The 27,810-nt window shown below is 36.0% G+C and overlaps 1 protein-coding gene across 5 annotated transcripts in view; it reads left to right on the top strand.

Moving 5' to 3' along the window:
* The first annotated feature begins 1,240 nt into the window (after positions 1-1,240).
* LOC118269092 (rho guanine nucleotide exchange factor 10-like protein) overlaps positions 1,241-27,810 on the top strand; it is a 43,380-nt gene continuing 16,810 nt past the window's right edge. The window contains exons 1-5 of one of the 5 annotated variants that reach the window (XM_050702938.1): positions 1,241-1,721; positions 9,750-9,853; positions 10,165-10,199; positions 17,495-17,597; positions 27,249-27,462. In XM_050702938.1, the coding sequence (XP_050558895.1) occupies positions 9,852-9,853; positions 10,165-10,199; positions 17,495-17,597; positions 27,249-27,462 (354 nt within the window). In that variant the 5' untranslated portion in view covers positions 1,241-1,721; positions 9,750-9,851. Of the gene's footprint in view, positions 1,722-9,749; positions 9,854-10,164; positions 10,200-11,794; positions 12,026-16,034; positions 16,351-17,494; positions 17,598-27,248; positions 27,463-27,810 lie in introns of those variants that run through there. The other 4 variants (XM_050702935.1, XM_050702931.1, XM_050702927.1 and 1 more) reach the window with 4 other exon arrangements.

The raw sequence follows: 27,810 nt of genomic DNA, 5'->3' as shown, positions 1-27,810 counted from the left end.
CTATAAGTATTAACTTAGTGTTAGCTATTTGTTTGTTAGAATTCAAATATACTAACTTAAGTCCTGTAAAAATTCAAAACAAAAACATGGGAATAGAAATTTCCGGTTCCAATGATGCGAGTTGAACTCAACTCAAGGACGCACCCAAACCACACCCAATTTCCGTTCCATGAATTGGGGTAAAGTTTATTGTTACCTAGTGAGTGAGCAAAAACAGGAACAGATGGTTCCTGACTTGCCAACAAGCTACAATATAAATAGGATCTTCCCAGTATGATAGATATAACTTAATGGCCAATTACGTTGTAAACTGTTTAAAGCGAGGTCAAACTCAAAGTTCGCGGAATCCCTTCCCTGTTCACCGGTAGAAAGGTACAAAACACTATGATCAAGTTGTCGCATTAACACTTCACTTTCCCTACAACCCAGAATTTAAAGCATTTACTCATCTGCCGGCAAACTACCAGTAATTACAGGCCCTACAGGGGTGGTTATCCGAGCCCCGTAATGATAAAGGAGAAACTCGACGCACTCCTTGATAGATAGCCAATGAAGGATCACTTTCTCGAAAATTAACAGAAAGTAGGCCGTGCGAAATCGTTTTTTTTTTTTAATTCGGAAATATGCAATGAAGGCATATCTCTGTCGTCGAAGGCCAACCACTGCACGGTGCGCATGCTTTCCTCTGCTAAACAGCTGCTTGTTTATATTGCCATTCGCGCATACCGCGTTCCAGTCGACTACAACTCACCCGTCCACTTCTGTGATAGTTCGACAAGGTGCATCATCATCCACATGATCGCTGTAAATTGCTGGATCGACAAAAAAGTTCTCACGGTGCATTGTTGTGTATAACGTAGTTAGTTCGATATTCTACATGTATGGTTGCAACTTGTAGTAGTATAATGTTATGTTGCATCAATAGCAATTCAAAATAATTTATTTTAAAATATAAGTACCTAGATACCTCGAATACGTTCTAGGAATCCTATTTAGATGGCTTTGACGTCAATTTAGTAAAAAAATATGTATCCAATGGAATAGCCGAACCTGTAATTTCAAGCGGCGAATGCATTTTGATAATAATCTCGTTGCAGTAGGATACTGAACGCAGACGAATGCAGGTTCAAAATAAAATAAAATGAACGTAACGTAATAATGAAATGACTTGCGAGACGAGGCGGGAAGGATAGGGGGCGCGGTAGACGCGGTCGCAAGCCCCTCCACCCGCCTGCACACCCGCCGTCCCCGCAGTCAAGCGAGAGGCGACAGCTCGCCAGCTGCGCGTCTTGTGTTTTTCGGATTTTACGGTGCGATCGACGTTCCTTTCTTATTTTGTTGTTATTTATATAAAAGTAATCAAGTTTAATTAGACAAGATACGCGTGTGAACTTTTTTTCTAGTACTAATATTTAACCGTCAGTGAACTTTAGCGGTGCATTGTGACTTTTTAAAGTGTTCAATACATGGATACCTGTGTCTTTTGTCTGTAAAACAGTGGATTATATGAGAGGTGGTGATATTTAGTTGTTCAGTACGTTATTGTCAGATCTTGTGCCCGTGGACCCAACAGTGTGACCAGTGATTGTTGTCGTGGCCGGTTTCCAGTGAGGAAACTTTCCAAACGTGCATAAAACAGTGGGTAATGCTTTCCTAGCGAATGCGGGCCCTGCCTGCACGCATTCCGTAGGGAAGCAAGTGCCGGCAATAAGCATTTTACGGTGAGTAAAGCGCGTTCAAGTTCATCGTACTTTGACCTAAAATTATGACAACGGATGACAACGCCTGTTGACCATCCAGTGTCAAAATGTCAAGATGTTGTATCGCGCAGTGCATGTCAGCGTGTGAAACGGCCGAGATTTATTGCGCTTGCACCAGTGATAGTTCGTGGAATTAATGAATAAACTCGACTGTGGCTAGTAAATTATCTTGAACGTAAGGCGAAACTAGCTCAGTGGGCTTAATTAGATGTAGCATACAGCACCAGCTGGCACGAAAACTACTTGTAATGGTAAACAAGTGGTTGCTCCCATTATTGAATAACAATGTGGTGGTGAGGCAACACCCTCACTTGTCATTGTTCCAACAACAGCACTGCTGTGGAACAACACACCTGTGGAGCTAATCATTAATTATGCTTTTATTTACTCAGTGGTTACTTATAAATAATCAGTGTTTGCAAGAAGTTCTACTTGTTTTGAAACAACTTAAAAATTTATTTTGGTCTGATCACAACAGAACCTATATTAAATCACAGACTACAAAACAAGAAGTATGGTACAGATAACAAATATGGTAGAAATAGAAATTAAGTACTTACCTATGTAAATGTAATCATCAAAGATAAGGATAAACTATAAATGGGTTAGCCTTCTTGCAAAAAATAAACAAATGATAAAACTGCAAGTTCTTATCTCCCTTACTTTGCATAAGGTGTAGTTGGGTTTCTGTGGAAGTGAAGAATAGGTAAGTTACCTATTGCCATTTAAAAATAATTGTATCCCCTATCTTCACTAGTTTCTATGTAGTTAATAGTTTTCCTAGTATAACAGATAGTTGTAACATACTTTTGTAAAAAGATTATATGTGTATGTATTTCTCTTCAACATACCATACACCTAAAAGCACTTCCCATTGCTTTTTATGCCAATCATTAGACATCATTACAAACATTTTTTTATAGAAAAGTCCTTTCTTGTTTCATTTAAAGAAAAAACATCTCTGCATAAGTTTCTCTTAGGGAATTTGTTCCAACTGACAGATAATTTAATGTTTTTCCATAGCAAATTTGTCAAAATATGTGCTAGTTAAGCTATCAGCCAGTTATTCAAACATGGTTTATGTCTTAAATGAACTAGGTAATTTCTAATGCTTTGCAATGCCTTCCAGAAATGAAATCATTGTTTATGTCATACTTATGTATGCCTAAAAAGTATATAAAGGAAAAGAGTATAAATAAAAGGGTGTTATTTAATGGCATTACTCATAAAACCATGACACAACTACCTATATTATAATGTAGGTCCTTTTAATAATTTTATTAAAATAAAATATTAGTTATTTATAATTATAATTTAAAACTCACTTGCACACAGTACTCACAGTAGTCATAAATTAGAAACATTTATTATTAACTTTACCAAGAATTAAAATGAATAATTTATTTAATTTCATATTATTTAAAACTTTTCCTCGATATCAGCCTTTTCAGTGTAAAAACCATATTCAAACTTTTATCATTTCATGAACAGAACTTTTAGTGATAAATAAAACAATTCGTATTCATTGCAGACCATCATTCATTCATGTAAATGTTAATATTATTAAACTATGCTAATCAATTTTATTTCGTTTCTCAACTGTAGACCACCCAGTTAAGTAATAAACAAATACATACCTACCACAAATAATACATTGAGTAAGTGTTCTAGCCATTCTTTCTTCAATCCAAATTTCTTTTTCCAACATCTGAATGCTGTGAACCAAATTGTTTGATAAATAAAAGTAGAAACAGTCTCTATTTTGGTCACAGTCTTACACATGTTTACAACAATCACCCCTAAAGTCATTTTGTTTCCAACCTTTTTGATTTTATTTCCTTGTTAAGTATGTAAAGAAACGGGAACCATTCTTCTCATTAAGTTGTTTCTACTTATTTTTATTTCATGTTGATGTGAAACAAATGTTTAAAAATGTCATTAAACTTGAATAATCGCTTCAGATTCCAAGATAAACAAGCTATTGTGAAAGTTTAATGTATGTAATCTTTCAAGTGCATTTAACTTATCAGCATTAAATCAAATCTTCCTATATTGTATTACTGTTATCTAAAACACAATTCTCTTTAACCCATTTCCGTGATTAAGGTTTTATAATAAAACTAGCTTGCTACATTTCTGTGAGCACAAGAAAAAACAGTTCTATAATAGTTATTACAATCCAGTCTCCAAACAACCTCCAGACATAAAATGACAAACAAACACAATTTCGCATTTTTGTATTTATTTATTTAAATCAACACATCCTAACAGGTTACATGCAGTATTAGTATGGAAATAAGGATATCATCATGTTTATTAAGACTCATAGACTCCTATATTGTTAACTTTGTCTAGCAAAAGAAAGTAAGAAGTCACTGAAAAGACATGAACTAAATAGAACAAATGCACCTAATGTATTCTTAACAAACATCGTAATATCCATATTCCAAACTTACATTGACATGTTAATAGTAAACCCTTCACTGAACTGACAATACATTCATGAGAAAGAACCATTGTTAACATTTCTAAGTATTTTGGAATACTCCTGTTTTAGACTACAGCAGTACAATCTATGTTTTTTGTTTTTAAACTACTGACAATGACACTGAATGAGAGGCAGTGCATAATACTTTGAATTCTACTTAAAGCTGCTTTGTCAACAATTTTTATCTTACTCCAGTTGGCTTAGTATTATTTAATTAAGTACTTTATTAATATAACTACATCTGTAACTGGTTATGTAAATCTTACAAGGGCATTCACCTACATGAATGATATGATAAGATAAAACATGCAGCATCAGTAAGTAAACAGTTTTTCAAAGGGTTTTAAGCAAGTAGGTACCTTTATCACCTCTTTATCTATTGCAATAATCTGAAAGCAGTTTTAGACTCATTTCTACTAGTTTAACTTTGAAATAGTTATCACTTGTCACACTTAATTAGGATTCATTCAAAATATTAACTAACTGCTACTATAGATATATAAATAGTTAAAAAAATTTATAGGTCCTAGGTCACCAAATTGTTGTTTGTTACAAGATTAGATACCCTTAGTTAGTCATGAAATATTGAAACTTTTTAACCACTGTGACATTCAAGTTCATTGACATTTATCATGACCAATCACTACTAATGATTCTTACATTTACAAGCTTATTTCAATTAAGTATTTGTTTATCTAATCGATCTGAGGACTAATTTAATTGTCATATAAAACATATTGATGCATTAAATGATAAAAACATTTGAATTTATTTCCTAACTACTCATATAATTATAATATCGGAGAGATCAGGTTTCTTCGACCCTAGAGGGTAACATCCCAAATTCTAAAACCATTAGGAATCTATAAAAAAGTGTAACTATATTAGTTTTTCATTGGTCCAAAAGTTTGGGTCATTATGGTAGGTTCTTTATGAATAAAAAATGAATCATGTGGTCATATTCAGCCTTCTAATTTGGCACTACTTCCTCCACATAAATATGAGGATACACAGGCAGGCATACACTTCATGGAACTGTTTTAATAAATGAGTCAGAACTCACATCTGCCCATAAAACATCAGTTCTGTTAGCAAAAGGCCACTGCTGATAAATGTTGTTATCTTTGTACACATTTATTATTTAATGAACCTTATAAAACTTATTTTTTGAAAAACATTATACTAAGCTTATTTTGCCTCGTGTTTCTAATAGAATTAGGTAGGTTTCTAAGTCAAAAATAAATTACCGATTTCGACTTTTCAATAAAATATTCTAAAATAATCACACTCTCATTCATAGATTAGACAATCGAGTTAGTTACTTAATTTTCGTACATTTCTCCCCAATTTTTTTGGAATGAGTCTGCTATTTGATGTAAAAATGTGAATGAAAAAAATTTGATCTGATAATATCTCATAATTCACTATTTCATAAAAAAAAATTGTTTTTGATGTTTCGAAAAAAGTATTGAATTTGACTAACTAGTAGGAAACTAACCTATTGTAAAGGATCACTAAAATATATCTTAGTTACTCAGTGTAAAGTTCAGTTATTTTCTGTATTTTTTTGTATATTAACTATCTGTAATTCTGCTAGCTTTTCACTACAGATATCTCTGCTCATTTCACATTAAATAGTTACATATTGAAATGAATAGGCATTGTATATGTAATGATCATTATGTAGGCTAATCAGCAACAATTTATATATTATTGCTCTAATGGTTTAATCACACAGAATACACACACTAATGACACAAATTATTATGAAACTGTTGCCGAATTATTTCCTAAAATGTACCTATTGCGCATCATATACCATTTCTAACCCAAAGTACACATCTAAGTAATAAACAAAATCATTACCAAATGTTACCAAACAATATTCGACTGCACCGTTGGCGCGGTGGCTGTGCAACTGGCTGCCGCGCAGTGTGTAGCGGATTCGATTCCCGCACGGAGCAACTCTCTCACAAATTGTTGTTTCGGGCCTGGGTGCCATGTCTATGTGTAAACTTGTTTGTTTGTAAACGCACCCACGACACAGGAGAAAATTATAGTATGAGGCTTACAAAAATGTAATAACTCTATTTATTTTCTATGAAGAATGTTATTACAGCACAATTTTGCACATAAAGAGAAGTAATTGTAACTTCTTTAACAAATCGCCATTATTTAGTCTAGCTACCCAGTTAGTACAATGGACGTATTAATCGACTCCAATTTCGCCTAATTGACGAAATGGCTGAAAACGTGACTCTGTCACCTTTGCCTATTACTATCTTGGATGGTTTTCTATTACTAAACTCCTCATGAAATGTGTAATTATTAATTAGGACTCGTTTAGCTACTGTTCCACTTGTTTATTTATAAATAGAGTAGCCCTCTATCATAACATTTGAATAATAATTTTCATCAAAAAGGTCGAGAATGAAAAAGTTTTAAATTTTCAAATTAACGTGTAGACAGGACAACGTCTGTCGGGTCCGCTAGTTTCCTATAAAATATAACATAATTTCATATTTATCGACTGATGACACTGAGTTACCCAATTTATGTAGAAGCACCCAAATAGTTACTTACTATTAAGAATAGTTAGGTATAATCTGTGTAATATAAGCTGTACTAATGTACGAAAAGTGGGTGGGTCTAACCATAAGTATGACTTGGTCTACTCCTTCTGTAATAAAAGACATTATGAGGTTACTATACAGTCCAAACAATTCAATAATTCTTGTAAACTTTTCTATGTCTTAGTCCCAAAACACAAACGTTTATTGAATCCCAAATAACTAGCTAACTAGCTATTATTCTTTTGAATTTGAAAGAAGACAAAGAGACAAGGGTCATGGCTTACATCATAGGCGACCTGTCACTGCTTATAACTGTTGTGTAGACTTTTGATCTTTAACCCGACTAATAACTCCTGGATTGCTTCAACTCTTGGCTACAGAATTGGAGATTACCAATACCCTCGCAGTTTTCGAACTCAGATTTTAAATACGATGAACATTAAATAAAACCTTTATGACTAACAAATTGTGTGTAAAATACTCGACATAACTATCAATAAAGTATCCGTCCGTGATCAAACCAGTAAACATTTCGATTGAAAATATTCATGTTCACCAAAATATTATTACTTACGAAAAAATGCACTGTTAAAAATGTCGCTTTCCAGTTGAATTATGAGTTTTCGAATTCGCAAATATTCAGAAAGTAGGTACCTACTTCAACAGTACATGGGAAGGAAATTCTTGAGTTTATGTATCGATCTTACAATAAATCAATCGCGAATTCGATCTGCGACTTTGGAATTTACACGAGCGATGCAAAAATTAAGGTTCCGTTCCTTATCGAAACAATAGTGGACGTAAAATACGTTATAAAACATTCCTTTGCTCAATGATCCAGGTACACACACATACCTAGGCAGTTACCATTCCATTAATTCCTCTAGTTTATAGAGTCGCAATGTTTAATTCCTTTGTTCTACATGGGAGTACTTCTGATGACTAACGCTTGGCAAGTCAACATTAGCTTAGTTATTAGTTAGTACATCGCTTTTGCAATTGTTTTTATAGTCTACCTAATTATGGTTATGCAATAGACCAATTAGCTCTCTACCATCTCAGCTGGAGTCTTCAAGGTCTCTGTTTTTCTGTGCTGATTGCACTAAGAATTTCCCGTGTTATTGCACATTTCCAAACCGAAATCTCCTATACAAATGGCCAGTAGTTGATTCTAATCCCCGTTTCGTGAGAGATTCGATTCCGCAACTCGTAGCGTAACAGTCGATGAGCCAGTCACTGCCAAACTACCTAAATGATCATTTGTTTAGGTACACTGGCACTTCCATCCACTTTTATGCGCTGATGACGCCATGTTGCAATTACACATCCGCCAGCCAAGCTTGATGATGATGACATCATCGCTAAGCCGATTGGTAGTGAAAAACTATGGCAGTGAATTTGTGAAAAATTAGCTTTGACTGACAAATCAGCAACGCTTTTTGGCTCGTGATCTAAGTAGCGGTTTTCTGTTATTTATGGGGCAATAACATTCTAGAGAAACAATAGACTGATAATTTATGATTATAGTCTTCATGAAAGTATTGTCTCCGAACTTTTTTAAATAGCCTTGAACTAAATTTTGCATTTTATTCATGCTGTCATGTCATGCAAAGGCTGTTGCGTGAGTTTTTTTATTTACTAGCATATTGTGGCTTCGCCTGCGTGCTTTTTCTTCAACCTCCTGACTAGTTAACTCCAGAGACAAATACCATAGCCAGTTACCGTGGAAATTCTCCATTGTAACGTAAGAGAAAGAAAAGCAAACACACTTTTGCATTTATAATATTATAGAAAGGATTTATTGATTTCACGTAAAACAATACGGTATTTTCCCACTACAAACATGAGATGTAACTAAATAAAAATCTCCTAGCCATCGAAGAAATGTTTTGGTTACTCACGATAACCATGGAAAACTGAAATCATCTCTCGATGATTTCATATAACATCTATCATTTCATACATTCCCATTGTTGCCTGCATGCATGCATTGCATGTACACGTGTAATATAGTTATTTTTTATTTCTCAAACTATTTTCTGTCTTTCTGTTACGTCATAGTCTTGTGTTTTGGCTGCGTTTTCCATTTCGATATTTTTCGGAAATTACACTAAGTCCAGAATTTTGTCCTTTAAAAACAGTAGTAGATTCGTCTCCTATTCAAAAGGACGAGTAACTTTTATTTCTTGCATAATATGAATTGACAAATCGCTAGTTAGATAGTTAATATGGACGTGACAGAATTCAGACGAGCCTCCCATTATCTGTCTAGACCAGACTTTACTACAATAATGCGTAAACGTCGTACTCGTTATCAGAATTATTGTTATCGATAAATAATTGGTTCCATGAAAACCCATTTCTCATTTTCCTGTTCCCAAGCAAAACCAGGTCCATTGTATGTAATCGTACTAGTTAGTTAGTTGTGAAATGGCCAAGCCTTGAAACATTATTCTAGCTAGGTCACAGTATAGAATAGATAGACATGTTCTAGATTCTGAAAAAAATAACAATAGAGAAATCTGTTTTTACAAATGTGTACCTAGTTATTGGAAGTTGTTGTACGATATGTGCAGCGCTTTACTAGTTACCATTTGTAGCAAATTAACTACTGAATATGTATATCATCAGAAGTTAATGAAAATCTTTCAATAACAATAAAGCTAACTAATTAAAAACAGGTCATTCAATTGGTTCTAGGAACACGATAACATAATAAATTCTCCAGACTTCTTCGCAAACACAACACACCACTGAGATTAAAGCCACGACTATTCCCCAGGTCATGGGCAAATTGAGTTTTTCTCCTAGGAACATGAAGAGTTAATAACTACAGGGAAAGATTCATAATGTTGGCTACACCGCCTGGGGGGTTCGGGGAATACATGCGAGATATTTGTTATTTAATGTTGTGTTTACTGTGTGCAGAGAGGCGAGCGGCGCGGGTGGCGGGGCGGGCAGCGTTGGGCTGCTGGCCATGAACGCCACCCAGGTGCAGTGCGAGCCCCACGACTCGGTCGTACTCATTAAATGTAAGTAACACCCACTCATGTTCACCGTTACCTTTCAAGTGTACCAACACGCTATCTGTTATCAACGTTTGTGTACGCACGGGCCTGCGTCACACTTTGTACTGCGCCGTGCGTCTGTTGATGCTGCAGTGCACGTATTTTGTAAGTTTCAGTTCTACTAACTGCAATTAGTACTTGGCAATTGACTTGAGCAAACAGAATACTGTAATCGTGCAGCAAAGTAGAATTTAATGATTGACAATATTTATCAAAAAATTCTAACGTGATGTGCATTACATAAATAAATCTGTTTTATTCTATGGTTTTCCTAGGAGATCCAATACAACGACATGGCCAATTCTATTTAGTGAGTATCAAACTATGAGTAATGATGAATGTTGCAGATGTTCAACCCAGTATGGATGCTATAAACATTAAAATTAGTTACCATAGCCATGCTAGCAGAAATCCCCAGCACTCCTGTCCGTATTTATAGTTAATGTTGTGTTTATTTAAGTCGCTAAACATAATCGAGTAGTTGACTCACGCATCTAGATGGTCTCTCGACGTACTGCATCTTTGCATTTCATTTTTGTTAGACTAAAATGGCAGTATTTACGTATCACCGCTACATCTACAAACCCACATAGAGTCCCGCTCAACGTCTAGACTAGATACAATTATGTCTTATTACTCTAGATGCCACAGTACGCTTTTATGGAAATATATTTAGCTCAATAATGTTGATTTAAATTCGTCCGCCGTCGTCAATCAACCTTATACATTGATTAAGCAGTGTGGAGCACGGCTCTGCAATCGCCATAGATTCATTGGCCTCATTGCAATATGCTTTTGTATATTTTTGGACTGGTCTCCACTGCGTACTGCGTCAGATCGCCGTGTTGTTTGCTGGCACGACTATTTGATTACATACATCTTGATTATTGAATGTGCGTTCGTATTAATTCATGTGCCATGTAGCTATAGCCCAGCAATTTGTCATTACGCGATCGCTTCTGCAATATTTATACTCGGTTATTATGTATTATTACTTGGATCGAATATCTTCCCAGCGTGTGGTATGCATTATTATGGACAATCCGTGTTGTTGTAAACGCAATAGCGAGAGGCTCATCAATCGCACGTCAGCTGACTGAAATCAACCTTGAACTCAACCGATGTAATTTATACAAATAAAAGCTATGGTACGTCTATCAAATACATCAATCGGATCTTAATGTAAACTTCAGCTCAGAGATTCATTAGAATTACATGAATCATATTTGAATGCAACAACATTCAACCCGCAAAACATTGAAAGTCCTGGAAAGATAGACCCGAACAGAATTTTCTCATACATGAGTGCATTTTCTTGAAATTTTACCTACTTACCCTTTCTTTTCACAAGCAACTGAGTCACAAATCATACTGGCTTTCAGGAAAACAACAACATTCAACTAGATTATTACAGCATTCATTAAAGAAGTCACTTAGTAAGTCTTCACCTGATCTATCATAGTTTCCATGAATGAATGAATTTCGCGATAATGTTTCCTCGTTTGCGGTTAAACTATTCATAGGTTTGCGGTGGTTTAGAGCAAATTAACCAGTAAACATTATTCCGAAAGCTTTGAAGTCGAGTAATTATTGTTGTAAATCCTGTAAATACCCAATGGAAAATATTCAAAAACCATGCAAAAAATATACAACAATGTCTGCGATCCCTTTACACTGTCGCAACGATTAATATCCCCTTCTGAACTCGCCATTTCTACAAATAGTAACAATTGTGTTTATTTCCGTCACAGAAAGTTCTCCCGTTGTGCCGCCTCCGATGCGCTCAATTGATGCGGGAGGCGCACATATTTACAATTAGCTTTGTTTGCGTGGCTGATAATAATAATTACTGGACGTAAGCCAATGTTGGTATTAATTTTTCAACATGGCTGCGGAGTGGTAGGCTCGGCAATTGCCACAAGCACCAATTATGTTAATCCGGGTTAGTTTTGAAGGGACTGTGCAGTACGCTGCACGTTGCGAACGATGCATTTATTAATTTGTAGAAGTTATGTGAGAAAATTGTGTTGTTTTTGTGTGTGTGCCGGTTGTGTGCGACAATGCAGTTTACGTTGGTGATCGTCGTAAACAAAGTCAAGCTATGTCCGGTGATAGAGGAGCCGGTGAAACCAATAGGTAATTGAATACGACACTCGTTGCGTAATGTTTTGTCTGAACGATTTCTAACACATAGTTAACATCTATGTTTTTGATTTTCCTGAAGCTATTAAGGAAATCGTAGTTTCAATTATAAAATCACTTTTAGTACCGTAACATGCTACATTGTGTTAATTAGTTACCTACAGTAAAATATGTTAACGGTACAGTTTTACTCCATGTACTTTTCAGGCTTCAGACCTTAGCTTATGTCGATAAGCCGCAGTCTAATTATATTATCAATGCCTTATTAGCATATTCAATGTTAATGTATCTGTGTCAATGTTCAAAATGAATTACCCTATTGGAAAGTAAATAGGTTTTATAGCCTACATTAATTTGCACTTAAGAGACTGAAAATAATATCGACATGCGTTATTACCCTGCTTTTAGATAAACCCGCGAAATGTTTTGGCAAACATATTTAACCTAGAACGATATGAATCATAACCAGCTTAATCTATACTAATATTATAAAGCTGAAGAGTTTGTTTGATTGTTTGATTGTTTGTTTGTTTGTTTGTTTGAACGCGCTAATCTCCGGAACTACTGGTCCGATTTGAATAATTCTTTTTGTGTTGGATAGTCCATTTATCGAGGAAGGTTATAGGCTATAAAACATCACGCTATAACTATAAGGAGCGAAGAAATAAAGGAAAATGTGGACAAAACGGGGGAAATTATTAATTCTTGAGGGCTTCCGTTGCGTGCGCTGCGAAAATGGTTCAAGATACGAAAATTATATGTATGAAAGAATTATTCCTCTTAAAATGATCTAAAAAAAAGTCCGCGACAGTATATGTCTATCTTTTAGGATTAACTTACTAGAATCGTTTTTATGGTAATCAAACTGGATCGAAATTAATGCATTATTTGTTAAGAGTTGTATTAACGAAAAAATATTCATCTTTATCGAAATAAATGTGTTGTTCATTAAGAGTATTTAATTGTGAACAAAATTGTCTTTGACATCACTAAACTTCAATAAACATCTTAGAAGATATTACAATTTTAAAATAATTCCGATATAAAATTCACCCGCGCCGCATGATGTGCGAAACACGACGCTGCCAGGAGGAGAGGCATTGTTTGCGAACGACGCGGAGCCTGGTGTAACTATACTCAAAAAAAATATAGTCTTACTAACGAAGTAGGTAAATCATTTTTTAATCATTGACCACAGAACGCGACGCACGGTACGCACGGGTCTGGTTTTGATCGGGCGACGAACTACTCTTACTCGCCGTCCGCAGACCCGCGCTTACGGTGACCGGGGATCGTCACGCGATCCTCGACGCCCAGAGTGTCTTCTGCGGCGGCTGGGGCGTGATGAGGATCGTTCCCTCACGCGCTCCGCCTCCTCCTTAGCTAGGATGACTGCTTCGCAGAAGGGGGAGACGGCGTCCCTTTCCCCCTCGCTCCTTGGCCTGAACTAGAGCCGGACGTGAGAGGTCGCCATTCACATCCCTAAGGACATGGCGATGCTCAGCACATGCAATGCACACCGCCACTGTATGCTCCACCATATCTTCCGGGCGGTCCTCGCAATGACGACACCCAGACGAAACGCCCGGGTGTTTCCTCCAGCCGAATTCGAAACAGGTACCAACCGAAAAACTTCCGTGTTCGGTAAGTACCTGCGTCAGGCGGTAGGTGAGGACGCCGTGACGCCTCTCAAGTCACTCTTCAAAGATGGGACTTACCACTGCTATAACGCGTATGTAGCGAGCCCATCTAAAAAGTACCCTAGGAATTTTATTTCTGAAACACAAACCGGGGTGGCGGTTACCCAACCTATAGGCGCAGGTTTCCGGAAAACAGTGGAAACACATATAGTTGGTATAGAAATGAGTGTGGATTATTCCTTATAATCATAATCCAGTGCTATCACGAATTTTCAATGCACAAATTAACCGTGGGTAACAGATATAATTTATGAAGCTGAGAAAGTTGTTTGCAAAAATAAATATAATGCCTAAAATAACTATTCCACGCGGACGAAGTCGCGGGCACAGCTAGTATATTTTATGCATGAAACGATGGAACCGTTAGAAGGTAGGTGTCCCCAGCTGGAGCCCATGTGTGGCAACCACTACGAACAATATTATAAGTGACATTCTTAACCATCTGAATAAACGTAATTGGACAATTTCTATCAACCCATTGCCCTTATCTACTTGTGGTAGTAGCTGGACAAATTCGAAACACAATTGGCCGCAGTTAATCATCGTAACGTCTTTAAATTCAGTCAGTTAGTAGGGCACTTTTATTGTTCTGGTTTCGAAAGTGTAGTAAAATACAGGTTCAATATTACTTTTAATAATTTGAGCTATTATTCTAATCCTGTGGTTTGAATAACGAGAAAACCGCACGAGTGTTTGAAATTACCTTAATTACTCACCCGAATTGATATTATTCCTTGTATTTCCTGACTAATGTCCCCATGACTCCTGAATTGACGTCAAGCGAATACGCGATAAAGCGAAGGAACAACATAGGTACTGCATGTGCAGTAGAATGAGCCCACATACAGTATGTGTGTTCCCGCACACCATGCGTCAGAAATTATGTCAAGCACATAATAATGGTCGGCTTCGACGACCGGCTGCAACGCCCTATTTGCAGCATTCTTATCTAAAACTTGTAATATGGCCGTATGAATCATAATATCTAGACGGCCTAACAATGAAGCTGACTGACGGGGTGCGGCGCGGCTCCTCAGATCTCGCCATTCTCGACCCACTGCGATACTCAGATTATACTGACCGAACATAAATCGAATCTTGTTATGGACCTGCTATTTCGCTATTTACATTTACCTGCATCAGATTATCCCATCTAATGAGGTTATCGGCTTCCACCCAGTTACTATTGTTCCGACTCTGTGCCGCTCTGTCGTGCTTTATTAGTTCCTTGCCTAATTTAGTCAGTCTCGAATTGCTTTTATTATAAAGTGGGAATGTCCATTTTGCGCCTAAACGATGCAGTTTTTCGCACACCACCGGTATTCGCGTTTGGCGGAAACTAAAAAGCCAAAAAAACTGTAATCGCGATCTGGATTAAACGTCTACCGCTAAGTAAACTGACAAATAAAGATTATTTATTCATGAAATGCAGTCAAAGATAACCTGGTCCCGAAAATATTACGGAAACTGATTTCTGCACGTGATTTGTCGAAGGCATTGAACAAATATTCAAATATGACTTGATTTTTAACTGTGGCTACACCCACATGTGAGTGTGACGCATTCTGACATTTGCCATCCTTTCCGGCACAATAAATTAAATATTATTAATTCAAATGTTATTCTTGTGAGCAATTTATTACTAACCGATTCTTTGTCACCGCTCCATGGAGTATTTCTTCGAGAAATATCGGAGCAGTTACGAGAAATGTCGGACCGTTTAACTCATGGTTTGGTCTATAAAATGCTATCTTTCCTCGTCGGTTTGAGTTATCTTTCACCCCGGTTACAATATCAACAGTAGGGAGGTCAGTAATGTTCAGGATGTAGACGTCTTAGTTTCGTCCATTATGATAACACTTGGAGTCAGGGCTGCCACTAAGACAATGCACACAACACATTATTGGATAGAAGTTTTTGTATTACCGTCTTTACAAAAATGTAAAAGCAATTATTACGTTCCACAGTATTCATTGAAAAAATAAATACAGACCTGTAATACCTCTCTAACTACCATTTCATTGAAGAATTGTCTGTGATTGCAAAGAATAGAATAGTTGATACTCGATATGCTACTAAGTACTTTTTGATTACCTTACACGAAAATGTTTCATCTCAATTAATAAAATAAACATGGTAAGGTCTTAATTAGAACAAAACAAACAATGAAACAAAAGTTTGCAAATATAATTTAATAGTCATTAATGGCCGTTAACGGGTCGTCAACCCTGGTCAGTTAGTGGTCGGCCTCTGTCAAACTTACTATAATGATACGTCACTTGAACACCATCAGCTCATTGAGAAGTTCTCAGTTAGTGTGTGATCAAACATCGCGATGTCGACACGTGGCGACGTTAATTGTGTTTATTGTGATAAAAATTAACCAATTTAATTCCTATTCGTAATAGTAATATGTACTTAATTACTTTTTATATTTACCCATTGTGTTGTGTTGCTACCGTGCCATTAATGCAAGAACCTTGATCTCGCAACAGAGGGCGCAATTACGTAACGTGCTGTGATGGATATGTACCGGTATAGTGACACGAAGAATGCAAGAAAGTGTGATAAAATAACTAAAATTAAACACAAGTTGATAAAGAAACACAGGCTAAGTAGGTAGTTATGGTAATATTAAACTTTTATGCATCACGGTCACGTTGGAAATTATGTATTGAAATCATATGCAGAAGTTTTAACGTGTTTCAAAGTCGCGGTTAGGAACTGTTGGGCGTATTTACAAAACGTGGTCGCCTCTGCCGCCTACACTCGGCTTCAAGGCCCCTGATCCAATTAATCAGAGTTTCGACTTATGAAGTCGATTATAACTTGGAAGAAATATTTGCAACGAACATTCCCAGTGTATTTCTCCATCTACAATGTTGCTTTTCACGCTAAATTAAACTTAGATAATTGATGTTACGTACCAAATTGGTATGTATTATAAAAAAAGAATCACACATTCGCTTTGCGTTCATGCTTACTCTGTCTGTCTGTTTCGAATCCTCTGTAACGCCGAACGTAATAACTTTATCTATGGAAATTAGCCCCTATTCGAAACTACCGACTTTTTTGCCCTTATTCAATTACGACACTTCTAAGACTCAAGGTTAAGTCAATATTATCCGTTCTCACAGAACTGTGTACATATGTAACTAATTGTGATTGTGTGTCTGTGAATATTTGAGATAAGGAATAGTAAGGTTTATCAGTAGTAGTTTACGATGTGTGACAAAAGGACGGCTACTTGAATGTAATAAATAATATTACAACATAACAACTGGTTTTGAATCACTTTTTGTTCTACATTAGTCATCCCCTATGTAGCAAAGGGTCTATGATACATCTCATACATCATCGGTTAACCAAAAATGTCTCGTCAATCAAAACTTGTGACCAATAGGCCAGCAAGGCAACAGGGCACATAAATTATGGACCCAAATGCCCAATACTTCTCGGAATCATAATCATGTTTTGACTGACTTTCAACCGATATTGTTTGAGTTATTGTTTCAAAGTTAAATACTACCAGTTATATCATAGAAATATAACACCCGGCTACTGTAAACATGAAGCTATTGCGCAACAATTAGGCTTCTTAGCTTAAATATACCTTTTTTTATATACGAACATTGCTTGCTTCTTTTATAGTTACAATGTTGAATAGTATAAAACACATAAAGCAGTGTATTATTCCAATAATCCGCTTTGAATGTGTGTATACCTGACGCCGGATTTTTATTTTTTTGTTTTGTTTTGGCAGATGAGCATCGGTCAGCCGGCGGCAGTTGGGAGGAGCCAGTGAGCGCCGTGCGGAACACACCGCTACGGCGCTCACAGAGGCTCAACTCGACCCTGGACTCCAGGTAACGAACCATTGTTTTTTTATGTCAGCTATCCGGTTTCTTTTGAATCGGTGAATCTCCGGACATAGTGTTCTTATTACGCATGATTTTGCCCTTTAGCTTTCGTTCTAATTCGCAGACGATAGTGCACGAATTTACGATTTTAATGCCTCGTAAATTAATTTCTGAGGCCCAATTAGGGAGATAATGAGATTCAATTGTGTGTTGGTTTGAGAGTTTCGATACAAACGTGACATACCTATTTCAATAGGATCGATACTCATCTGGAAACAAATGTATCAGTGTAGAAACGGTAAGCTTGTTTACAGGATTTTGTCTAGCTTTCAACCAAATGCAATAAATTCCCTATCATTCTTAGTATCGATTTGTAAATTATACAAACAAACCTCTTTATTATTCACCGACAGATTCAGTTTTACTCAGAATAGAAGCACTTTGATTTCAATGTCAAGGCGACTCAGTAAAACATGCACATCAATATAAAATATTTAACGAAAAAGAAATCAATAGTTTTCTTACTTAAAACGTGTTGCGTAAATAAATTAATCGGTAATTTATAGTTGTTCCAACCAGTGCAGTTAAACGGTTACGTACCTACGTCACGATAATTAAAGTAACAGCTCCAAGTCGCCGCTGTAATAAAATTAATATTATCTTTCGCAATTATTATTATATGAAGCATTAAGTCGATACCACTAACATAATGTTTCGTAGCACGAACGTTACACATGTACAATCAAACTCGAAAGTCGTTTACTCTTGTCAGTGGTAAGTGTGATTGATTGTACTTCCAGAATTAGAACCAATTCTCGCCTTTTAGGAGGGTGGATGTTTATGTATCTAAAATGGAACACGTTTTACTGTCAATAAATTTACTACTGTCGACTTGATGTATACTTTTTAATAGTCGCGTTGTAACGTATTAATTTTCTACGGACACAATAGGCTCAACAAAGGAAACCAACAAGTGTTGTGGTTAATTTTGAAATTACTGTTGAATGTGTTTGCGGATAAGTGCTTACTCATAATTAATTGCTACATGAAACGCAGTACATAATGATATGTGATGGAAGACCCAATGATGCGCACGCGCATTGTTGACAGTCGGCGCATGCGACTTCCCGTCGTTGCGCGGTGTGGTCCAGTCTCGCTCGACAATTAGCGAGCGGCGCTCGGCCAATTAACACGAATTTCCTGTGTTCAAACTCCAGGGGCCAGCGGAGGGCACTGCCTCCCGACAAAATGTTCGGTCACGGTTTAATGGATGCCGTCTATTGTCATTCAGTTCAAGATCCGATCGCGAACCGTACACTATCAAGTAAACAATCGACAGTTTCAGTTAATTTACAAGTCTGTGACTAATCCTATAGAATTTGTTATTATTCCATGCCACATGTTTCTACAGTATTTACATACGGCACTTAGTAAGAGCTGAACAGCATGCAAGATGTTAGGCTTGGCTGTGGGAAATAGGTTACGAATAAACCATTGTTAGCTAGACTAGCCCTAATTTTGTTATATCTGATCCATTTTTACAACCGATTTTGACTTCGCAATGTGTTTCATAAACATGAGAACACTGAAGTTATACTATTATATCCTACTCCTTAATTTTAATGGCTTTTATTTCAATATTGTTTCGAAACCCACCTATTAAAGCAAAAGTAATATCCAATAAATCTTTAGTGTCGTTAAAACACCTAAAATAGAGCTGGAACGTGCTAATAAATGGTTTCTCAACCTCACAACCAGGATTATAAACTTAAACATATTCCTGGTGTAACTTTAAGTTAAACCCTTTTATTACTGACAGAATTTCTATATTTAAGAGATAAATTATTGACTTGTGACTGCCATAAAAAAGCAGAAGATTAAAAAATAATGTCAAGGCTCCAGCGATTTGCGTGTCGATGATGATACCAAGTCGTAAGTCACAATAATAATATATTTTCGAACGATTCTTCGTGACCCCATGATGTTAATTTTATGTTGATGCTTGTTTAAAACAATTGTTGGGTTACTTGGTTAGTTAAGTAGTAAGTAAAAATAAAGTGTAGTCGTGGTAGACGGAGGCTTAAGACGCCCGATTCTCCTACATAAGTGTGCTACCATTCTTTTATTTTTTATATACCACTGACAAACGGTGAAGGAAATCACGGTGAAATAAAGGAAATAACGGAAACCTGGGCTTATAATTTCTAGTTATAAGTTTGACGTCGCTTATAGGGATTGCAATCCGGTCCGGCGGATCCGGTAATCCGGCGGATCCGGCGTGTTTTTGGACCTACCGGATCCGGAGAGTCGGCGCCGGATCCGGTGGCGGATCCGGTAAAGCAAAAAACAGTTACTTGATGGCGATTAGGCCAACTAGTGTTGAGGCAGAGAGGCTATATTTGTAGTGCCATCAGAAGCAGACTAGGAGACAGTACAATAAACACTATTTTTTTACTATTTTTCAGGCACAGAAATAATTTTCATTTGAATTTTGCATTGCAAAAAATAAATGCTTCTTGTTTTGTTTCTTAGGATTATGAACTGAAGTTGTTGATTTTATTAGTACAAATTTAAAAGACTGTTTTGTTATATAGGTAACTGTGTTGTTAATAAGAGTTTAATAGTATTATTATTACTTAAGTACTTTTAGATACTTAAATAGGTACAGCAATAAGTGAGAGTCAGACTGATTAGTTTATTATTAAAAATAGTTTCATATTTTTCTCCAAATAGTACCAATTTAGTACAAATAGTACCGAAAATTACAAGTAATACCAAAAAATATAATTAAAAGTGATTTTATTTTCCATAAATACGTATTTTATTTTCTTTTTATACATTATTATCAAAACTAAAACCCACTAAATACTAAGCCCTAAGTAACTTTAAAATCCGGCCGGATCCGGACGGATCCGGCCGGATTAGCATCAATCCGGTGAAATCCGGCCGGATTGAAAATGATACCGGATTGCAATCCCTAGTCGCTTACCCGCATTGAGCATGCGTGGTGATTAATGCTCAAACCTTCTCCGTGCGAGACCAGGCATTTGGTCAGCTGTGGCTGACCAATAGTTCCAAATGATATGGCTTAGTTAAAAAGGTATACAATTCAATATAACAATAACTATTGCATCTTGCATCTGTACTTTGTACTAAATCAACCTCTATTTCCTTACCTACGTACCAAATAGTTTGACTGACTGTACATTTCGATTATTTTCTATGCACCTTATGTCCGAATACTCAAACGCTACTTAATTTTAAGTCGCTCTCAAAACTAGTTCTATCCTTATCAATTCTTTATAAAATGACAAAGATAGCACGATATTTAAATACAACTTAAAATTGAGTAGCATTTCAGTATTCGGGCGTTACCTACGTAAAATAATTGGCTGTCAACTTTATACAATCATCGCTTCAATAAAAACTCAGGCGCCACGACATCACGACACCTTTCAAATAATATAACGCAAACAGTTTATCACACGATAATGTTTGATTTTATTATCTCGTTTATGTCAGGCGCCACGATACAGTTTTCCTGTAACATTATTGCTTTTATGATTTTCCTAGACTTTAAAAAATTAAACTGACTACTTAACAACATATTTATTACCTAAATAAAAACGTGTCGTGCTAGTTTTTATTGCAAACCTGTTTGCTAGTAATAAGTGTCTGAAATTTACGGAAATGATTTATTGATAAAGTTATTTTAATAACTGTCGTGAGACATAATAAATTAACTTTAAAAAACACGGTTTAATCACGTGAATATATGGAGAAAAGTTCTACTAGTTTCGAGTCACGTCGATGTCACGCACGCTGCTCATGATAAAGAGTTCCTTTGCGACTCGAAACTATTGGATCTTTTCTCCATAATTATATTAACGTGTGTAAACTGTGATTTTATTTAGTCGATGAAGTTATATGTCGACTTCGCAGTAAAAACTCATCGTTGTAAAACATAGTCGTAATAGCACTCAAACTGTGTACAACATAAACTTTCAACAAACGAACTAATCTGTAACGCAATTCATTAACATTGATTGTTTTGTCATTGACTATAGTTTTTATTTTCTCTAATTGAGGTCAAATGGCTGTTAGCTCTACAACTCGTGATGTTTTATAAAGGAAATAACTTTTTAGGTCTAGTTTTTTTATGTACTAAAATAAAAAGGTCATGCTTCGTCCAATTGCAGATGACTAAAAATGTCTAATTAGTTCTGCTATGAGGAAGTTGGTGCAACCTAGATAGCCAGGGTCGTTAACGAGGGTTACGGAGGTTCAGTGTCACAGAGCAGAGGATCTTTAAACATATTTGTGTATACTATCTGTGAATGATGTAGTTATTTTTTCTTGATGAGGATCTTTGTTATCATCAGACTGTTTCTATCTATTGCTGGATATAGGTATCTTCAGGCCGGCAGGCAGGAAAGTAAAAATTATTTATTTCAAATAGACCAAGAAGGCACTTTTAAACGTCAGAGTGTATTTTTAAACTAAATCACAGTCATCGTATTGTTCTTATGTAACATTACTATAAACGTTTACAACTTCGTAATAGTTCTCATTCCTTTTTCATTCTGCTCTACTTTAGTGGTTGCGGTTTTAAAAAAGGTTTAGTTAAAGAAAAATCTTTAAGTGTTACGACATAATAGTGATGTACACTGGCTCTCAGCCAATACGAAGTGCGCTTTTATCAGCATTTCATTATATTGCCTAAGTAACTAGCGTAAGATTGGTCCATTCTGAGTCATGAAGTAATAATATTATGTTCGAAATGATTTTGAATGCAATTAATAAAACAATTACTTCCTTATCTTGGAATGAAATCAAAAGCAACAAAAATATTCAGCTGCTTGTTAATTAAAATAACAAGGTGTTTCTTCTAGTTATAATATGTATTTATAGTTGTTACTAGCTGATGTCCGCAGCTTCGCTCGCGTGGATTACGGAGTTTGTGACTTAATTTTCTAAAATAAAAATAGACCAAGTTACTCCTTAGTACATCAGCTACCTGCCAATAAAAGTCCCGTCAAAATCAGTCCAGCCATTTTAGAGATTAACCGGAACAAACAGACAGACAAACAAAAATTGTAAAAAAAAATATATTTTGGTACTTGTGTGTGTCTTACGATACATACTTACATTCACATGCGTATAGTAAAAAGCGGTTATATCAATATTACAAACAGACACTCCAATTTTATTTATTAGTCTTGACCTAAATAAGTGCTTTTAATAAAATTATAATAATGATTCGAAAAGGATAAATGTGTGTGAGGGTTGATGAAAGACAAGGAAATGGATAATGAGATCATGTCACATGTCTTATGTTACGGTACTAATGATCCTCATATTTATCTTTCCATTAATTACTTGACTAATGCACATTTTTATTTACTCAACCTCTATGACAGAGTAAATGCATTTGCTAATTTGCAAAGACAAATCATTTAACTCGACAAACATCGTTCGATCGACTTGACTAGCTCTTTCTTCTTAATTTGTAATACTATGTATTTGTTTGTTTCTCTTATCAAAACATTGCAATTTTCCGAGAAAAAATATACATTCTACAACAATGATGAGTCCAACTCGTTGCTGTTGCTAATGCCGACTTTCCGATCTATATCATAATGTCAGATTGCGTGTGCGCCGGCTGAGAGCACAACATTAACTCGTTTCCCTCACTTTAGTACAAGACGGTAAACAGAAACACCTGATACTTAATGTTTAACAACTTTTTTAATGCAAACTACACGACTGTATAATCATGTCCCTGTTTTTGCACAGCTGTGCTTGTTTATTACGAAGAGGAAATCTTAATTAATCGATGATAATTACCTTTAATGGAAATGTAAAATTCATGCTTGGTGGTAATGGTAATGCAAACAGGAAGATGTTTTTATCGATTTCATGTTTAACTTATTCCGAGTGTTGATTAAATCGTATTTAACTGGGATCACTAATAAAGTTGTTCCTGCTAAGTAATCTAAGTTTATCTTTACGAGAACATTAATACTTGGAATAGCTACTGCCCATGTGTCTACAGACAGAGTGGTGGTGGAGTGGGGTTAAAAATAAGTTGGAAGAAAGTAAATGTCACGAATCTCTAGCAACACAAGGGGAATAGACGTATCGTCGCTTTCTGTCTATATTTACTGTGATACAAAATATTTAAGAGATGTATATGCCCTGTATAAAAGCTGAAAGAGAAAGGTCAGGGTCGAATCTGAGAATGAGGTCGCAATTTAAACCTTAGTGAAGAAAACATAGGGGATACAACGGTTATAGTTTAGTATTGTCTTGGCTACGTCCGTTAGTCAAAGGAGTTTAGACTCTAGCATCCTGAATTTGAAAAGCATTTGAGTAATTGTCAAATGACTTAGGAATTTCCTTTCGTAATCCAATTTTGCTTGTTGTTGATGTTTAGTTGAATTCTTCACAACGCGCCTTTGTTTATTCCTTTTGTCCATTCATTTAATTACAATTCCCTTATGACGTTATGTTTTCCTTATTTAGCCAAAGCAATAGATATTAATAAAACATTACGAATTTATATGCAAGCCACTTACGTTTGAGTATTGCGGTTTACTGATGCATTAGCGGTGAGCGGTATCAGTGTTTATTATGAGTAAGGGTCATTGCAACAGATAAGCTGACTGGAAGCAGACAGTACGTCGTCAGTTATTCTTTATTACATATTGTACAAACTTCATTACATTTTCTACCTTATTGCAAAATAGGTAAGTTAAAATTCTATTAAAAGATTGACACGAGTTGTCTTGCTGCCGTATGCGCAATTGTACAATCATCTTCTTTACTTTATGACCCCCTGTACAAAATTACTGTTAGGACGAAATGTACGTTTCCATTGTTCGGTAGACAATATTTTAATGCACAGGATTCTAATTAGCAATATTATAATTATAATTGGTTAGCACTAGACCTTTTGTAGTGTTTGTTTATACTTGACTGATTGGCAGTTATGATTATATCTTTATAATGATGTTTTTGTTTGGACTTAGGACTTTAACCTTGCAGGCCATGCATAATTGGCTTATGTAATAAGAGGAAGTTTGTTTATCATTTATTGTGATAATATTATCAACTACTTGCGAATAGTTCCGTCCTACCTTCACTAATATCCTTGGTTCCACGATATATTTTGTGAAGTTTATTAGGTTATTTTTCGTAGATGTTAATTACCAGTCTTTTCTGACAACACGAATATATACAGCAAAAAATAAGCATACACTTTAGTGCAGTCGTGCAGGATGCTAATACATAAAAAAGTAATTTTGAAGTTATCTCAATGCTTTACAGAGAAGTCATTACAGACTCAGACTCGTATTCGTCGTTATAATAAAATTAATTACAATCAACTGACAACATTTACTTGTGTTGAAACAAGTTGAACCTAATCGTTTATTTCCTAAGTTGTAAAAGCTATGTTTGCAATTAAACTTTTAAATAAATTACCACGTATAACATTACTAAAAATAATATACTTATTAATTTTGCATTCAATTTTAAAGATACTTTTTTTAAGGGGGAAATATTATCCAATGAATTCTCCTGTCTTGGGCGAAGCAACACGAAGTGTCAGACTGTTACTGACTATAAACCAACCCGTTTCTACTTCTGCTTTTCGAGCTGGTAAACCTGCTAGCTAGGCTGCAGCTCCTGGATGTTAAAGTTACCTAAACAATCTCCACCCTGCCTTTCAAGCGTAGAGATTAAGAGGTGCCTTATAGTCCAGCAGTGGGCTCTCTCAATGAAATAAAGTTACCTCATAACGCATGAGAAGATTGACTCATCTTTCAAAATCTGACAGTGGGTCGTGAAAGCCAAATATTGTTCAAGTGTTAGATTTTGCACACATACATTTAAGATGACGAATTATAGGTAGGACTATAATTACAAAGCTAACTGTTTGTGCTACCTACTGTCAGTGTTAGCCAAGGTGAGTGAGGACAAATAGGAAATCGTTTCTGATAAAAACTTTATATATAAGCTTATTTGTAGTAAGCAGCTACATCTATCTAGATTCAAGATTATGTTTACGATTAGGATAGATCGTGTTGATGTCGAAAAATTAGTTTCTCAGCTACCCAAAACCGTTTTATTATCCCCTAAAATGAGATATTGCAGCAACAGCTTGAGCAATAGCTGCTACGAAAATATCTAGCAACATAATTTAGATACCTATTATTGAGAGCTGAGAGAAACAATAAACGACCTTGGTGCTCACATTTTTTTGGTTCAATTTACAAATAGGTGACGGAAAACACTAGGCAACAGCGATGGATACGGTAGCGTGCCCTCGACTCGAGTTGACACCCCCATCATAAAAATTGCATTACGCAGATTGCTTTGGGTTGAGCAAGCACAAAGACAATATTTAGTCTTTCAACACATCATCACCAAATAAGTTGTAATGTATTCGCGACTTCATACATAATTCAATAATTTTATAACTCTTGCTACAGTGTTGGCATAACCTTCAGCTTATTCTTTGTTTAGTATTTAGTCCGACTAATTGCTCCATTGTCGTTTTATTGTTCAGTCCGACGATTGTTTCATCTGCTGTCATCGTTAATTTGAATGGTATTGACAATAAAAATAATATGACTGATAATTGGATTACGTTGAACGATCAACGGAAATTCATTAGATAATACCGATTAAATGGCCGCCCAATTTGCCTATTAAGTAATTGTATTTCATTTTATAGCCTCTTTATTACTTACATTATAATTTGCCATAGTAAATAAAAATATGTTGCATAAGTAATGGCTAGCGATTGTACTTAAAGTAATAGACTCGTAAAGAAAGTCATCGGGTTGCCTCTAGTTTCTATAACAAGTTTCACCAGTAATTATTGTTTTCTATAATTAAATGTACGTCTTCCGTGTTAGTTAATTGTCCATATCCTTCAAATTACGTCACTGCGAGCTGAACACCGGCACAAAAGGTAAAGGGACTGGTCCACTTCAAATAACTATCAACTACTTTTATTTCCTGTTTCCTCGTCGAAAATTTGAGTTGTGGAAAATGGAGTTAATCATTTAGAAAATAACGTTTTCTTGGAAGCTATGAGAACAACGTTTCCTCAGGTATTTTATTGCATCCTATCCTACATCATCGGCTGTGACAGCTGCGCAAATATTTGACCACGAACGACTTGGTATTTTACCCACAAAAACGCGAATATCTTCAAGTTCCATTAACTGACATCAGATGCCTATCCTCTGACGCTCATTATTCGGTTAACAACATTGTCATCAACAAAAACATTATTCTGGAGATTCACCATCTTTGTCAAAGCTGTTTATTAATCTATTGAAAACTTCAGTCATTCTTATCAAAGCTTATGCTAAAATATATTGAGCTGCGGAGAACCACAAGGTTTACCGTGTCTCCAGCTCGAAGCAGTAGTTGGAACGGGGTGATTTTTAGTCAGTAAGAGCCTAAAACTCACTCTTGTCTGACCCAGGGTGGGAGGTGTCATGGTATTCGCCGCTCAAGCTTAAATGTCTTGATCATCTACTTATTTATATTTGAGACCTACTAGATTTTGATGTTTCCTACATCAAATACTAATTATTTTATGTAATAAAAATAATTAAATCTAATAATTTTGTCCAACAGGAGCACCGGTCAGTTGCGTAGCACGCTGAGCCGCGCTCGTGAGTTATGCGAGCGATGGCGAAGTGGCGGTGGAGCGACTCCTGCGCCGCCGGCTCCCCCTCCCGACGACGAAGGAGGGGGACGACTGGCCCGATGGTTCAGCGTGCGACGCGGCTCTTCTCATCAGTACGACATGCATGGTCACGAGTCCGACAAGATGCCCAAACTACCAGAGGTTTGTAAAGAATATATGTTTTTAATATGCCAAGCAAATTCAGGAATGCAATGCAGGATAAGTTTTGGCGTTACAATACCCTTTAAAAGCAGAGCCTCGTCTTATAATTAGATCTACTTCCTATTATAAATCAATTTGTTGAAAAGTGTCTTCAGAGCAAGCGTCAAGGAGCTTATATTTGGCAACCTGATGCAAAAGATGTAAGCACTGCAACTGCAACTACTGTAAGAACCTTTTCGTAAATCATAAATATTAGTTTACCACGCCTGATGTTCCCGGATACGCAAATCGTAAATACTATTTACATTGCGTTCTTTAAAATGCTAGGCGCAGTATAAATAATCCTCA

Source organism: Spodoptera frugiperda, chromosome 2, assembly GCF_023101765.2.
Source record: "Spodoptera frugiperda isolate SF20-4 chromosome 2, AGI-APGP_CSIRO_Sfru_2.0, whole genome shotgun sequence".
Classification (NCBI taxonomy): Eukaryota; Metazoa; Arthropoda; class Insecta; order Lepidoptera; family Noctuidae; genus Spodoptera; species Spodoptera frugiperda.
This window is presented reverse-complemented; position numbering and strand designations above follow the sequence as displayed.